A 13,667-nucleotide genomic window follows, 5' to 3' on the forward strand; every position below is an offset into this window, starting at 1 on the left:
GTTGAAAAAATTATTTCATTGTAGTTTTCAAAGTTTTCTATATCGTCATCTTCCAATTCTTCATTTTACGCTTTCCTAGTAAAACGATAACCTAATTTTTAGACCATTTTCTTCTTTATTAAATGTTGCTCTTCTGCTTTCTTGTTATTACTTCATTACCTGGTTGTGTGACTGTGTGCAGCTGTGAGTACAGGTGCATGCTCCCTATGCGCGTGTGTGGAGGTCAGAGGCCGATGCTGGATGTCTCCCCTGTAATTGTGTCTCTGAGACAAGGCCTCTCACTGAGCGTAGAGCTCACCAGTCGGCTGGTTGACTGGCCAGTGTGTCCTCAAGGCCCCCCTGTCTGTCTCCCAGTGCTGAGATTACAGACCTGTACCACGGTGCCTGGCTTTTTTTTTCCTTTTTTAAACTTTTCAAAAAATGTCTATTTATTTATTTATTTATTTATTTATTTCAATTTATCCACTTTGTATACCCACTGCACCCCCCTCCTTTGTCTGCTCCCAGTCCCACCCACGTTCCCTCTTCTCTCCCTATGCCCTTTCCCTAGTTCCCTGATAGGGAGGTCCTCCTCCCCTTCCATCTGACCCTAGACTATCAGGCCTCATCAGGACTGTCTGCATTGTCTTCCTCTGTGGCCTGGCAAGGCCACACCCCCCTGGATGGGTGGTTAATCAAAGAGCCTGCGCCTGAGTTCATGTCAGAGACAGTCCCTGTTCCCCTTACTAGGTAACCCACTTGGAAACTGAGCAACCAATGGGCTTCCTATGAACAGGGGGGCTAGGTCCTCTCCAGTCTCTGAAGGCCCCCCTGGGACAGGCTGGAGAGATGGCTCAGCCGTTAAAGGCTAGACTCACAACTAAAAAATATAATGGCGCCTGGCTTTTTATGTGGGTCCTGGGTGTAATGGAAGTTTTGGTTTCTTTGTAAACTGAGTTATGTTGTGTAAATAAGTTTTTGTTTTAATCCTAAGTGTAGGATTTTATAATTAATCGTGAGATGAGGCTTTTGCCATCTGGTAGCTTGCTGCTTGCCTCCCTCGTGCATCGGGGGAGGGGAGTGATCCAGGGCTCTGAGGATATATAAATTAAGAGCAGAGAAAGAGAAGGGGTGGTGTGCAGTGTTGGTGTGGGGTGTTGGCCTGTGGCATAGAGCAGTTCGGAGAGATGGACAGGGTGGTATTTCGAAGATGGAGAGAAATGCTCCAGGCACGGCAGAGACTGCTGGCTGCGTCTGCTCTTGGTGGAGATCGGCATGGAGCCCTAAAAGAAGCCCTCAGCCCTAAACAGCCAGGAGACGTAAAGGGGACCTCTCCTCACTAACCTTCTCTCTCCCGTAGGGTTGGGAGGTTGAGGCCTGAATACCCCAAATAAAAGAGAGTTTTGAAAACCAGTGTTGCACTGGGGATCCAAACTCAGGTCCTGTGCTTGTGTGCAAGCACTGTACCTCAGGTCCACCTCCACAGCTCCTTCTCTTGCGTTTTGCATGCCTACAGCCTCCTCTACATCTGCCTGAGCATGCGGGGTATATTAGCTCAGGTTCATCAAGTTCCTGTCTCTTTCTTTTAAATAGCACTTTGCCTTTTATCGTAGGTTGTGTTGTGTTGTTTTGTTTTTCCTCAGTGACCCATGGCTCTTCATGGTGAAGACAGCGTCAGCACATGTCTGGAGTGGTTGGTGGCCTGCCCTCCTTTTTGCGAGGACACCATCTTCTTTTTCCCTCCTCGCTGTCTGTTCCCCACGCGCGCTCTCTTTACACATAGTGTCATTTAATAATTTAATAACGATGCATAGATTTCTTTTTGTATACATATGTCTGTTGGGTGTATTGTGTGTGCCCACATGTGGACATCCTTGTCTGTTCTTCCTCCTCAGTCACTGTCTACCTACTTCTCTAATATGACGGTATTTCTGAGTCAAGAAGCACACTAGTGAGTCATTGCTGTGCATGTATGAATGCAGATCTTCCAAAATACTCTTGTTTTTTTTTATTGTTTTATAGTACTGCCCACAGTGATTCTTTTAATTTAGTTTTTTACGTACTCTCCATTTCCTGTGCCTGTTGGAAAAAGTTTTATGTATTACCAACACAAATATTAGTATTCTCATGTGTTATCTGAACACATTTTTGCATTGGTCCTGTGGGGCTCTCATTTTATAAATCAGAAGCCTCTTGAGGCCTTGATGGTGTGAGCAGAAAAAGATGACATGGAGTGTAAATCCAGATCTGCCTGTCTTCATGTGACTCTGTTTTTTATCTTATTATTTCCCTGCTTCCTTCTCAGCAAATGCTTTTTGAATATTTTTTTCTCCCAAGGAAATCTCTTGAGAACCTTAAAAGTCTGAATCAAAACAGACAGATTAAAGCATCAATTACAGAGTAGACGGAGAGTAAATCGTATGATTATTTTGAAGGGTGTGGTTAGATTGATATTTGCATCCATTTCAGGGAATTGGGTGCTTACCCCCAGGCTACTGATTTTCTTTGTTAGTGACATGTGCTGTTCACCCCAACAGGACCAGGAAACGAACAGTAAGAAATAGGCTAACTTAGAGGAACTCGTCCATGCGGCTCCTACAGTAGCAAGAAAGGAAGCAGTATTACTTGGGAGGTTTGTGTTTGCACTCACGGCACTGCCTCATTATGCTGCTCGTCTCTTCAGAGCAGAAAAACGAAATGTTTTATATTACTGAGCAGTGTGCTCTGTAATGGCTTGTCAGAGACGACCTGGCTCACTCAGGCCCAGCTGTGCCTGTTGAGTGTGAGCGCTCCTAAACACTGGCATGCAAGCGCAGGAAGGTCAGCCCGGGAGCAGGCGTTTATCAGCTCACTATTGTTAGCCATCCTAAGGCACCATGGAGAACAAGGTGGTAGCAAATGTAGTTTATAAGTGTACTTTTAATTGTGACAAAGATCTTTTACCCTTTTCATATTAGGACTGTCAATGCATTTGCACAGAATGGAAGTATATATCTATATGCTTGTTTGCATAATGTGCTTTGTGTTTGTACACATTTAATCCTATTGAATTATTATAGCTTGCTAAATAGTTTATGAGGTAAGCATAAAGGGAGAGTAATTAACTAGGTGTGCACGAGAGTACAGTCGAGACAGATGTACCTACCCAAGGATAAAACCTGCTCCTGAAGAATAGTGAAGTCAAAGTGTTTGTGTGATAGTTGTCCCCCATTGTCTCAGTGTCCTTAGCGCTGCGCCATGGATGTTCTGACAGGGCTGAGGCACTTTCTGCAGAAGAATAAGCTTGTCCTGAGTGTTTACGTGCACAAGTTCATCAGGACTCACCTCGCCTCCAGGTTCTAAAGCTCTCTTGTTTTTCTTGTTTTGTATTTTCATGACTTAAGTTCCTTATTTTTAAATGTATCCTTGGAAACATTGTTTTCATATTGGTGAAAAAGATTAGGTTGCATTTTGGTCTCAGTACTTTGAAATACAAGCTCCTACAAGATAACTGTTACATTGTAGAGGGGGTGGAGGAGGGAGAGGTGCTTCCCCGAGCTCTGTGAAATGTCGATAGGTTACCGCAGTATATATACCCAGAAGTACAAGCAGCCTAACCTACTACAGTTTCCTTTAAGGAGATTTTCCTTTTTAATTGTGTCTGCGTGTCTGTGCTCTTGAGTGCAGCTGCCCATGTTGGCTGCAGGCTCTGGATTCCCAGAAGATGGAGTAACAGATAGTTGTGAGCCATCTGACATAGGCCCTGGGATTTGCACTGGGGTCCTCTGGAGCCGTCTCTACAGCCAAAAATTTACCATTTATTAGCTTCTCAGTAGAGAGGTCATCTGAGGTCAGCTGGCATTCTGTGATTATTGAGGGGCCTACATACCGCTTCCCATCTTGCTCTCTGATAAAGGACGCTGGAGTCAAGTAGGATGTGCTTCAGACATCTGTTCACCTTACTCCACAAGCAACCCCAGAAAGCGTGGAGTCATCTTAGAGCCAGCGTGAAGATGGTGCCGGAGTCTTCCCGCGATTCCTCAGAGGGCCAGCACTGTGTTAGACAGGAAGAGCGAACCTGTGGCCGTCAGGGAATTGCTGCCACTTTTATGATATTCGCAGTGTCTGTTAGCTAAGTCAGGATTGTTAATGTCCTTCGTTTCTCTTTAAAACCATCGACCAGTTAGCCACTTTGTGCCATCTAATGCTATGAGTTACTGAATCACAGCATTTAGAACTAGATTCAGTTTTTGTGCAGTCTTCACGTTTGGTAACATTAGCTGATAGCCCCAGTGACCCTGAGAAATGTCTCTAAAGTCTCCCAGTCCAGAATGCTTTCCTACTTTTTGTGCCATCTGTGATGGGTCTTCTTCGTTAATGCGTGTCCTCTAGGTTAAAGCAAGCATTTCCTTACTTTTTTTTTCCCCTTAGATACGGACTCTGGAAAAGTGAGACTTTTAATTGATATTGAGGAGAATGAGTGATCTGAAAGCATTTATGATGCGATTTGGGCCCACCCAGCCCTTTTGGAATACCGGTAGGAAGGCCCCGGAAAGAATGGCTTCAGAAGGAAGGAGGAGGCTACGGGTCAAGTAGGGTCTCCTTTCAAACTTTCCTTAGACCTTGGGAATATTGTGTTAGCTGAAGACAGAATTGCTACTCTTGCTCTTACACTTCTGTTGACTTAGAAAACGAAATTCAGCCTGAAGATGTTTGAAATTTTAGGAACTAATTTCATTTTTCTCCTCTCCTAATTCTAAACTTAAAAATGTAACTCATTGCATGCCTTTATGCCACTTCCAGCATAAAATAACATAAATCCATAGTAGAAGGTACAGAAAAGTGTATTTCTTTTTTTGCCCTTTCTTAATTTTTAATACAAAAGTGCTTTATTAGCTAATTCCCTTCCTCTTCTCAACTAGCCCTGCTTCTGCTTTCATGCTCGTGTGCGTATTTGTGTGTGAGTTTGCGTGTGTGCAAGCGCACAAATGTGTGTCTTAGCTAATGAGTTTCCTTAGGTTTATTTACAGGAGCATGGGTGAGAGTTTGTTCATAGGAATACGGGTTCTTAGACTGGCTGTCCCATTGAAGAAAACATCTCCCTCCCTCCACAAATCTGACTGTGTGTAAAGCATCCCTGGGAGTGGAGCCCTGCGGTTGTCGTCCTCTTCCTCGGCAGATGCTGACTGGCCCAGTCCTATACAGATAATCAGAGCTGCTGGGAGTTCAAGAGTGTCACAGTCATGGCATGTTCGGAGCTCAGTGTCCCATACCTCTGACCCCAGTTTCCTCTGGCTCCTATATTTTTTTCCACCCTTTCTTCTGAACTGTTCTCTGAGCCTAGGCTGGGTATGTGTGTATGTGGGAGGTGATAAAGATGTCTCACTTATGGCTGGGCATTCAACATTCATTTGCTGTCAGCACTTTGACCAATAAGGTGCACTCATTTTATAGAAAAATAGAAAAGTGTATTTCCTAGCAATATTTGGTTCCTCATTGAGAGATATTTGCTCCTGAAGTCTCTTTTATTGTATAGTAGTAGAAAAAAGCTAAAACTGTATTAACATAAATCCTAAGCATTGTAACATGCTTATGAATGATCATAGAAAATATTTTAAATTGCTGTGTAATTTTCTAAGCAGACATACTGTAACAGTCACTCATCTGTTGTTAGAATGTACATTAAAAGTGCTATTATAAAAATTATGGTTTTTACAAATTCTGAGTCAAATAACCTCTGCTGTTTGGCAGGTGTTTTTTTTTTTAAAGTGTGTGCTTCCTGAGATATTTATGAACACACTCTTTTCTGCAGAAGAGCCTTTTCTTTGTGTTTTCCCAGTACTGTGCCTCCACTGGGTAGTTGGCAAACTTTGCCGGTGGTCAGAGCTTGTCTTCTCTGACCTTTGTGTCTCTGGTGCTCCACCTAGCATGAGGAACGTGGTAGGCACCCAGGAAAATATCTCTTGATGCTTTTGACGCTTGTAGAACAGTGGTTGGCAACCTCTGGGTCGTGACCTTTTCACAAACCTCTGTCTCCTAAAATGTTTACATTAAGATTCATAATAGCAAAATTACAGTTATGAAGTAGCAGTGAAAATGCTTTTTCTGGTTGGGAGTCACCAAAATATGAGGAGCTGTATTAAAGGGTCACAGCGTTAGGAAGGTTGGGAGCCACTGTTTTAGAATGTTATGTGATTGATTTTCATGTGACAGTTTTGGGGTTTTAAAAACCTTTTAAAGTTTACACGCTTGAGATTAGAAAGAGTATAGGAATTTAAGTTTCAAGTGAGAAGTGATTTTCTTTATGCCTGCCTTCCCACCCAGCAGTGAGGAGGAGAGAGCAGCCCTGTAGCTGCGGAGTTAAGAGGTTAGAGTCATCTGCTCTGTACTCTGGATTTTGCAGCCCAACCTTCCTTTCTCTACTACTGTCTGGATTTCTCCCTGAAACTCCCAGTTCTCTCCAGAAGTCTCCAAAACCATGGTTTGACACAGAGCTTGCTACCTTCAAATTCAGGTTGTTCTTTTTTATGGTCTCTGAGAGTAAGGGAGATGATGATGAATATTTATATTCTTGTTTTTATGTTTTGAGACAAGGTGTTACTCTGTAGACCAGGCTGGCTTAGAACTTCCTGTCTAGTTTAGCCTCAAAAGCTAATTTGCTTCAACAAACCCATCAAAAGGATTCAGGTTTCCAGTGAAACCCTTCAGACAGATTTTGTAGGAAGTATACCTGTAAGGTATCTCTCCTCTCACTTCTGCATCTTTTAGCAAGCAGACTACTGTTTCTATTTGGCTAAATGTGGTTGTTGAATTCTCCCTGAATCCTCAACTCTGCCAGGTTTTCTTGATGTTTTTGATAGAAAGTTCTATCAACAGGCCAGTCCCCTTTCTCTTGTTAAGCGCATTAGTAAATATTTAATGGTTCTTTTTTAGCATAGTATGAATAGTTAAAATATTAATTGCAGCCAGCCATTTGTATCACTTGTTGGTACAATTCTTATTGAGAATAACTTACTTGTGAACATTCTGCTTGATAATGTAAAACTAGACTCATTTCTGATTGGACATGTTGTTAGTGTGTGTATGTCAGATGGTGCCAGGGGTCAAATCGAGGACCTTCCATGTGCTAGGTAAGCACTCTCCCACTGACTGAGGTCCACCTCCCTTAAAGAAGACGTTTACAGTGCTGATAGGATTAGGTCAGAAGAAAGTTTAGCTGTCTCTGGGGGCATTTTCAAGTGAGTCACTTATGTTCTGTTTACATCCTTGGAACAGAGGTCAAGCAGGTTAGAGGACTGCCCTTCTTGCTCTTCCACGTTAAAAACCTTTACTTCCTGAAGCATTAAAATAGGTTTGAGGGTGGGAGGGTTCTCAGAGTCCAACTAGGAGAGTGTGAAATTCAGAAAGCAGTTCAGGGCATTGTGCGGGAGAGCACCTCTTGTCACAGGCATGAAGTGTGGGGCTGTTTACCCTGCTCCGTGGCAGCCATGGGTCTCTGCACTCACTGCTCTATTGGAATCACCTGTGGAATTTTTAAAATTCTCCAGACTAGACCCAGTAAATCTGTTTCTCCAAGGCTGGAAGATAAGCATCAGTATTTTAAAAAAGTTTTTCAGGAGGTTTTAATGTGATGAATACTAAAGCCAAGATAAACATCCTTGTGACGTTCACGTAAGCTGCAAAGAAGGTGCATTATGTTGTTACTGGCTTAGGTAGATGTCATCAGTTATAATTAACCAATTGGATATTCTTGCATGCAACTGAGGTTCATTCTTTTTAGTAACAGACATTCATTGGGCCTTACCCTTGTACCAGATTTTTATTGGTTGCTGGTAACAGATACAGTTGAATGTGAATATGGTCTAGCAGGGGAATGATACTGTTGTTACATACAAAGCCTATAAATAGAGGCGTGGGTGTTTGCTGAGAATATATACAGGCATTAGGTCTGCCTGAGGTTTGAGGGGGTGTGTGCGTGTGCGTGCGCACATGTGTGTGTGAGAGTGGAGGTGTTAAGATGAAATAAGAAATGGTCAAAATTTCATAAAGAAGGCTACAAAATAAGAGTTTAGTATGTAGGAAAGGGAGGTAGAGGCAGGGCTCCTCCTATGACCTCTGAAGATGTTAAGAACTTAAAGGAATGTGCATTCAGGGCTTGGCTAGAGAGGAGATGATTATGAGTTATGTAGAATTACATTGGAAGGTAAGTCAGAGTCGGATGGCAGGCTGCTTTATCAATTGAAGACTGATTGTTACCTTGCATGAGTAGAGGTCACAGGGTCAGATAGATGTAGGGTCTCAATAGGCTGTCTTACAACTGCATCTGCTCAGGGGAGATGTTGGAGAGAGAAGAAAGAGGAAGAGAGAGGGGCAAAGATAGGACTAGAAAGGAGGGGAGAGAGGAGGGGAGATGGGGGAGAAAGGAGGGAGAGGGGAGAAGATTTGGGGGGAGAAGGGGGGAAAGGGAGGGGAAATGGGGGAGAGAGGAGGAAAGGGAAGGACAGGAGAGGAGGGAGGGGAAGGGAGGGGAAATAGGGGTAGAAAGGGAGGGAAGAGAAGAAGGAGAGGAGGGGACAGAGGACAGGGAGAGGAGGGTGTTTTTTTTTTTTAATTTCTGGTTATTGTGGGTTCTCTGCTAGTACAGAACCTCAGATTAATGCTGTTTTATAGAAATTATCATCCCTGTTACTTGGTCACTGCTCCCAAGATCTCACTTTGGGAAGATTCATCACAATTGAATTACATCATTTTGCTTATTACGTATTTGAACAAGTCTTTATTCCAACAGTTTTCATTATGGCACCTTCATGTTATTTTTGTGTGTGTGTCATGCTCAGGTTCTGTCCCATAGAAAGAACACCCATTAGCATTTACCTCATTTCTCTTGCCTGTACATCTTGCCTTTTTATATTGTAAATGCACCGTCTTTGTACGTGTGCAAACATTTTATTACACATAGGGATATTTGTATGTATGTATGTATGTATTTGTGTATTTGTGCACTTGTATCGTGTGTGGAAGTCAGGGTAGCAGCTGCTTTCCTCTTGCCCTTGAGATCTGGGCTTCATTGTCTCTTGGACTGTTGTTGCTAATGAGAAGCATAATTACTTCTGCCAGTTTAATTACTTGATTGTCAGTGACTTCTTTGTTTTCTCTCTTTATTCTTTTATGGCTTTTCTATGTTTCTGTTCCTCTGCAGTTTAGTTGTATGTATGTAGTTACAGGTTTATTTTTACTTACACTTTGTATTCTTTGATGCATAAGATATACAACTTTCTTTCTCAGTATTGAGAATTTACCAGGTCTTCATACATGCTAGGCAAATGCTCTAGGCTCTTTTCACATTTTCTTTTGAGCTGGAGTCTCTCTGGTCAGGGCTGGGCTTCAGGTCTTCTCTGGCAGTCTCAGGAGCATCGAGCATTGTAGGCTTGTGTCACCAAGCCTGGCGTGGGAAACATTTCAACTACTTAAAAAAAAAGTCAAAATGTAAGTAAAATGTAAGTGATGATCATATTCTTCTTGTTTTCCAGAAACATGAAGGGAAAGTTAGTTTTCCTTATTTTATTTGACTTTCCATTAGCAGATGGTAAGGAAGAGAAGTCCAAAGCTATACGTGTTATTATATGAGTAGTATAACTCATAGACAAACTATTTGGACATGCCTTTTTAATGATCACTTTCTCTAAATTAAAAGGGATAATGTCCAAAAAGTGCACTATTTTGTAGGAGACAGATGTCTGCTTTCTTTTTTTTTCAGCATTAAAATTTTTTTTATTACAATTTATTCACATTGTATCCCAGCTGTAGCCACTTCCCTCATCCTCTCCCAATCCTGCCCTCCCTCCTTCTTCTCCTCCCATGCCCTTCCCTAAGTCCACTGATAGGAGAGGTCCTCCTCCCCTTCCTTCTGACCCTAGCCTATCAGGTCTCATCCGGACTGGCTGCATTGTCTTCCTCTGTGGCCTGGTAAGGCTGCTCCCTCCTCAGGGGGAGGTGATCAAAGAGCCAGCCACTGAGATAGAGACAGCCTTTGTTCCCATTACTATGGAACCCACTTGGAGACTGAGCTGCCATGGGCTACATCTGAGCAGGGTTTTTATGTTATCTCCATGCGTGGTCCTTGGTTGGAGTATCACTCTCAGAAAAAGACCCCTGTGCCCAGATTTTTTTGGTTCTTTTGCTCTACTTGTGGAACTCCAGTCCCCTACAGGTCCCTCTATCTCCCCTTTCCTAGGATTCCCTGCACTCTGCCCAAAGTTTGACTGTAAGTCTCAGCATCTGCTTTGATACCTTTATTAGTAGAGTCTTTCAGAGGCGTCTGCTTCTCTTTTTAAAGTTACAGTCAATTCTAAGTATTGCATTTCACTTGGTTTGTCTGAGTTAACTTGGTGTGTGGTTTGAGAGAAGTCTATAGAGGAAATACTAGTTATTTTAATTAGATCCTATCTGAATTTAGTATCTACTGTATTTGGGGACAGAACTCTGAAGCTTAACTGCTTTATGTAATCTAAAGTAGTCGACACTTTTGTCCTGCGTGTGTGTGTGTGGGGGGGGTGCATTCATGCTGTGCACAGGTGACCTCACCTGGGTGTCGCTGTGTAGGAGCCAGAGGGCAATCTCTGATGTCTCCATCACTGCCTGATGAGCTGCTGGAATCTCCCTGTTTCTGCCCTTAGCACCGGGGTCACAGCACACTGCTCCAGCCACCTTCTATCTGGGTGTGCGGTGGTGTGAACTCAGGTTTTCACCTGTGCACACACTCCCAGCCCACTTGTCCTTTTAAAGGTACTATTTTAATAATTTTGTTTAAAGTGAGTTATGTTTAATTGCTTTCTTTTTTTCTTTTTTCTTTTTTTAAATTTAACAGGCAGCCAGATAAACTGGTGGTAGTGTGGACAAGAAGGAGCCGAAGGAAATCCTCCAAGGTTAGTCTGCTCTGAACAGTTACCACTTACAAACTGTACCTGGGATTGCTTTGCTCAGATCCTAAGAGGAGGAACTAAGCATTCTGAGGGAGGGGGAGTTGTCTGAGTTCATTACTGCATTGCTGGGGAGAATGCGTTGACACCAAAGATTTTAACTTTTTCCTCTCTGTACTGATAGTTTTGTACGCAGAGACTAGAACAGAATTTTAAGTGTAGAGCAGTAGTTCTATAGCTATTTTAAATAGTCTGTTCAGGAGATAACTATTTTTGTAAGCATACAACTATAAGCATTTTTTTCATATAAATAGACCTCTGTTATGAAAAGTTTGTTAGATGGTAATTGAAAATTAAAAAAAAATTATTAAAGGCACCTTTTCAAGGTGGTTTTGTTTGTTTTTGAGACTCATTTTGTATCTTAGGCTGGCTTAGAATTTGTGGTCTTCTTTTTTGTGCTTCCCAAATGCTGGCATTATATACCTGGCCTCCAGTTCTATTTTTATTGAGCTGAAACTCAAGTGTTCATAACTAACCACATGTAACCAAAGCTGACTTATTCGAGACAACATGACCGTGACAACTCTCCTGGAAGAAAGCACTTACCTGGGGCCGGTTACGGTCTCAGGAGCTTAGGCCAGCATCATGGCAGGGAGCATGTTGGCATGCAGGCAGGACAGGGCGCTGGAGAAGCCGCTTGGGCTTTTGAGGCCCAAGCCCGCCCCAGCAGTGCTGTACTTCTCCAGCAGGGCCTCACCTACTCCAGGGGGCCAGGCTCCCCAGTGACTGCCATTCACGTCTATAAGCCTGTGGAGGCCATTCTTACGAAACCACCACCGTTTACATGTAGAACAAACTATCTGTAAGCACATACCAGTTTAAAGAATATTCCCATCAAAATGTAGATTGCTATTGGCATAAATTTTCTGTTTCTCTTACAGGCAGTTCTCAACCCTCAGAGGCTAGCACTGCTTTGGTTTTCTGTCAGTAAAGACTAATTTTACCTATTTTTTAATTTCATGTGAAAATGCTACCATAGTATTTTTGTATAGCACTTATAGCTTTAATAGTGTTCTGTATAGTTTTTACATAATACGGTACTATTTCATGGTTTCCTTTGCTCAGCATCATGCTTTTGCAATGTGTTCATGCTCCTGTTTTCTTTTGTAGTTTATTGCTGAGTAGTATTCCATAGTGTGAATACGCTGCAAGTAGGTTAATTACCCAGCCCTGACTAGGCGTCACTTTAGAGCCATTATTGTTAACCGTTTTTGTTTTCATGGCCATAGGAGTGCAACTCTGGGGGTAGGATAGGGCCTTTTTAAGTGAAATTGTCAAAAGGTAAAGAGTGGTAGGGGAAGGCAGCTGGCGTCAGCCTCTAGCCTCCTTACACGTGTGCACACGCATCTTTGCGTAGCATTGCCCCCGGCACACTAGAACACGTGTGCATTCCTAACACATGCACACATGTGAGCACGAGAAGCTGCTGGCCACTCCTACAGCAGTACAGGCACTGAAGCTGATTCACGTTGTGAACAGCATTTTCTCCAAGGCATATATCTGGTTTGGATCCTGTCGTATCTATTTACCTATGAGGAGTTCTAAAAATGGACATAGTACTTCCCATTGTATCTTCAGCTTTTGTGGAATTGACCAGATAAAGCTGTTCTCAAGTGTAAGTATAATTATCTTATATGTACGTAAGTATAGCAGAGGCCTAGGGTATGCTCTAGAGACCGTGCTTTAGAGTGGACACGGAAAGCAATTTCTTTCTTTTGGCAGTTAGCTAGCAAGTATTCTATAAGAGTCATGAAATATAATATATTTAAAAATACTTCAGGTTGTAGGTGAGTTCAGAATATACTCATTTTTATATTAAATACTGTTATTTAATGGCATATTACAATTGAAGTAATTTTTATGAAGGGAAGATTCTTTGTCATACAACATCAGATATTATTTGAGTCTAGGTAATGAAATACAAACTTGAGGCTACAGGTTAATTTTCTCAGAAACCAGTATATTCTAGAAGACATTACTTTTTATTCTATGTATTTCTTAGTCTTAACGTTGTTCAAGACTTTCCTTTATACAGTCAGATCTCTGTAGTTAGGAGTTTCACACATGTGGATTCAACAATGAGTTGAAAATATTTGGGGGAAATTGTGGCTGAGCCAGGTAGGGTGGTGTTGTCTATGATCTCAGTACTCGGGAAGTCGAGACTGGAGGGTCAGGCGTTCCAGGCCAGTTTGGTCTTTGTGAAACCTGTCTCAAAAAAAAAAAAAAAAAAAAAAGTCCTCATTATTCCCTATACAATGTGAAATAGCAAGTAGTTCCACAGCCCCCACGTTGTAGTGGGTATTGTAAATTTTTAGAGATGATTTAAAATGCAAGGGAGCAAATGCACAAATATACAGAGGTCCTATACGAACAGGTCAGGTCACCATTTATATACTGACCTGAGCGCCTGTGGGCTTGTGTACAGGACAGTCTGGGGTCCTGTCCCTCAGGTGTTACTGTGCTCTATTCACTGGGTCTTTTCCTTGAGCTCTGGAGGTGTGTGGCAGGTTATGAGAACTGACAGCATTACTCTTATAACAGCGTGCGCATATGTGTATGTAGTACATCTGTGAAAACGTTTTATAAATTACACAGCAGTTAAAGGGAATTTGAAACTGACATTCAGATAAATCATTATACTGACTCAAATTAGGCAGTAGAATAATAAGGCATATTTGCCTTTTTAATTTAAAGTTTAATTCCCAGTTAATTGCTCATTTTCTGTTTGTA

At 42.2% G+C, this 13,667-nt stretch overlaps 1 protein-coding gene across 18 annotated transcripts in view; it reads left to right on the plus strand.

Moving 5' to 3' along the window:
* Ehbp1 (EH domain binding protein 1) overlaps window positions 1-13,667 on the plus strand; it is a 246,186-nt gene that overhangs the window by 18,474 nt on the left and 214,045 nt on the right. For all 18 annotated transcript variants that reach the window (XM_060365165.1, XM_060365166.1, XM_060365175.1 and 15 more), the window contains exon 3: window positions 10,826-10,883. In XM_060365165.1, coding sequence (XP_060221148.1) covers window positions 10,826-10,883 — 58 coding nt within the window. The remainder of the gene's footprint in view (window positions 1-10,825; window positions 10,884-13,667) is intronic.

This window comes from Meriones unguiculatus, chromosome 12 (genome assembly GCF_030254825.1).
Source record: "Meriones unguiculatus strain TT.TT164.6M chromosome 12, Bangor_MerUng_6.1, whole genome shotgun sequence".
Lineage (NCBI taxonomy): Eukaryota > Metazoa > Chordata > Mammalia > Rodentia > Muridae > Meriones > Meriones unguiculatus.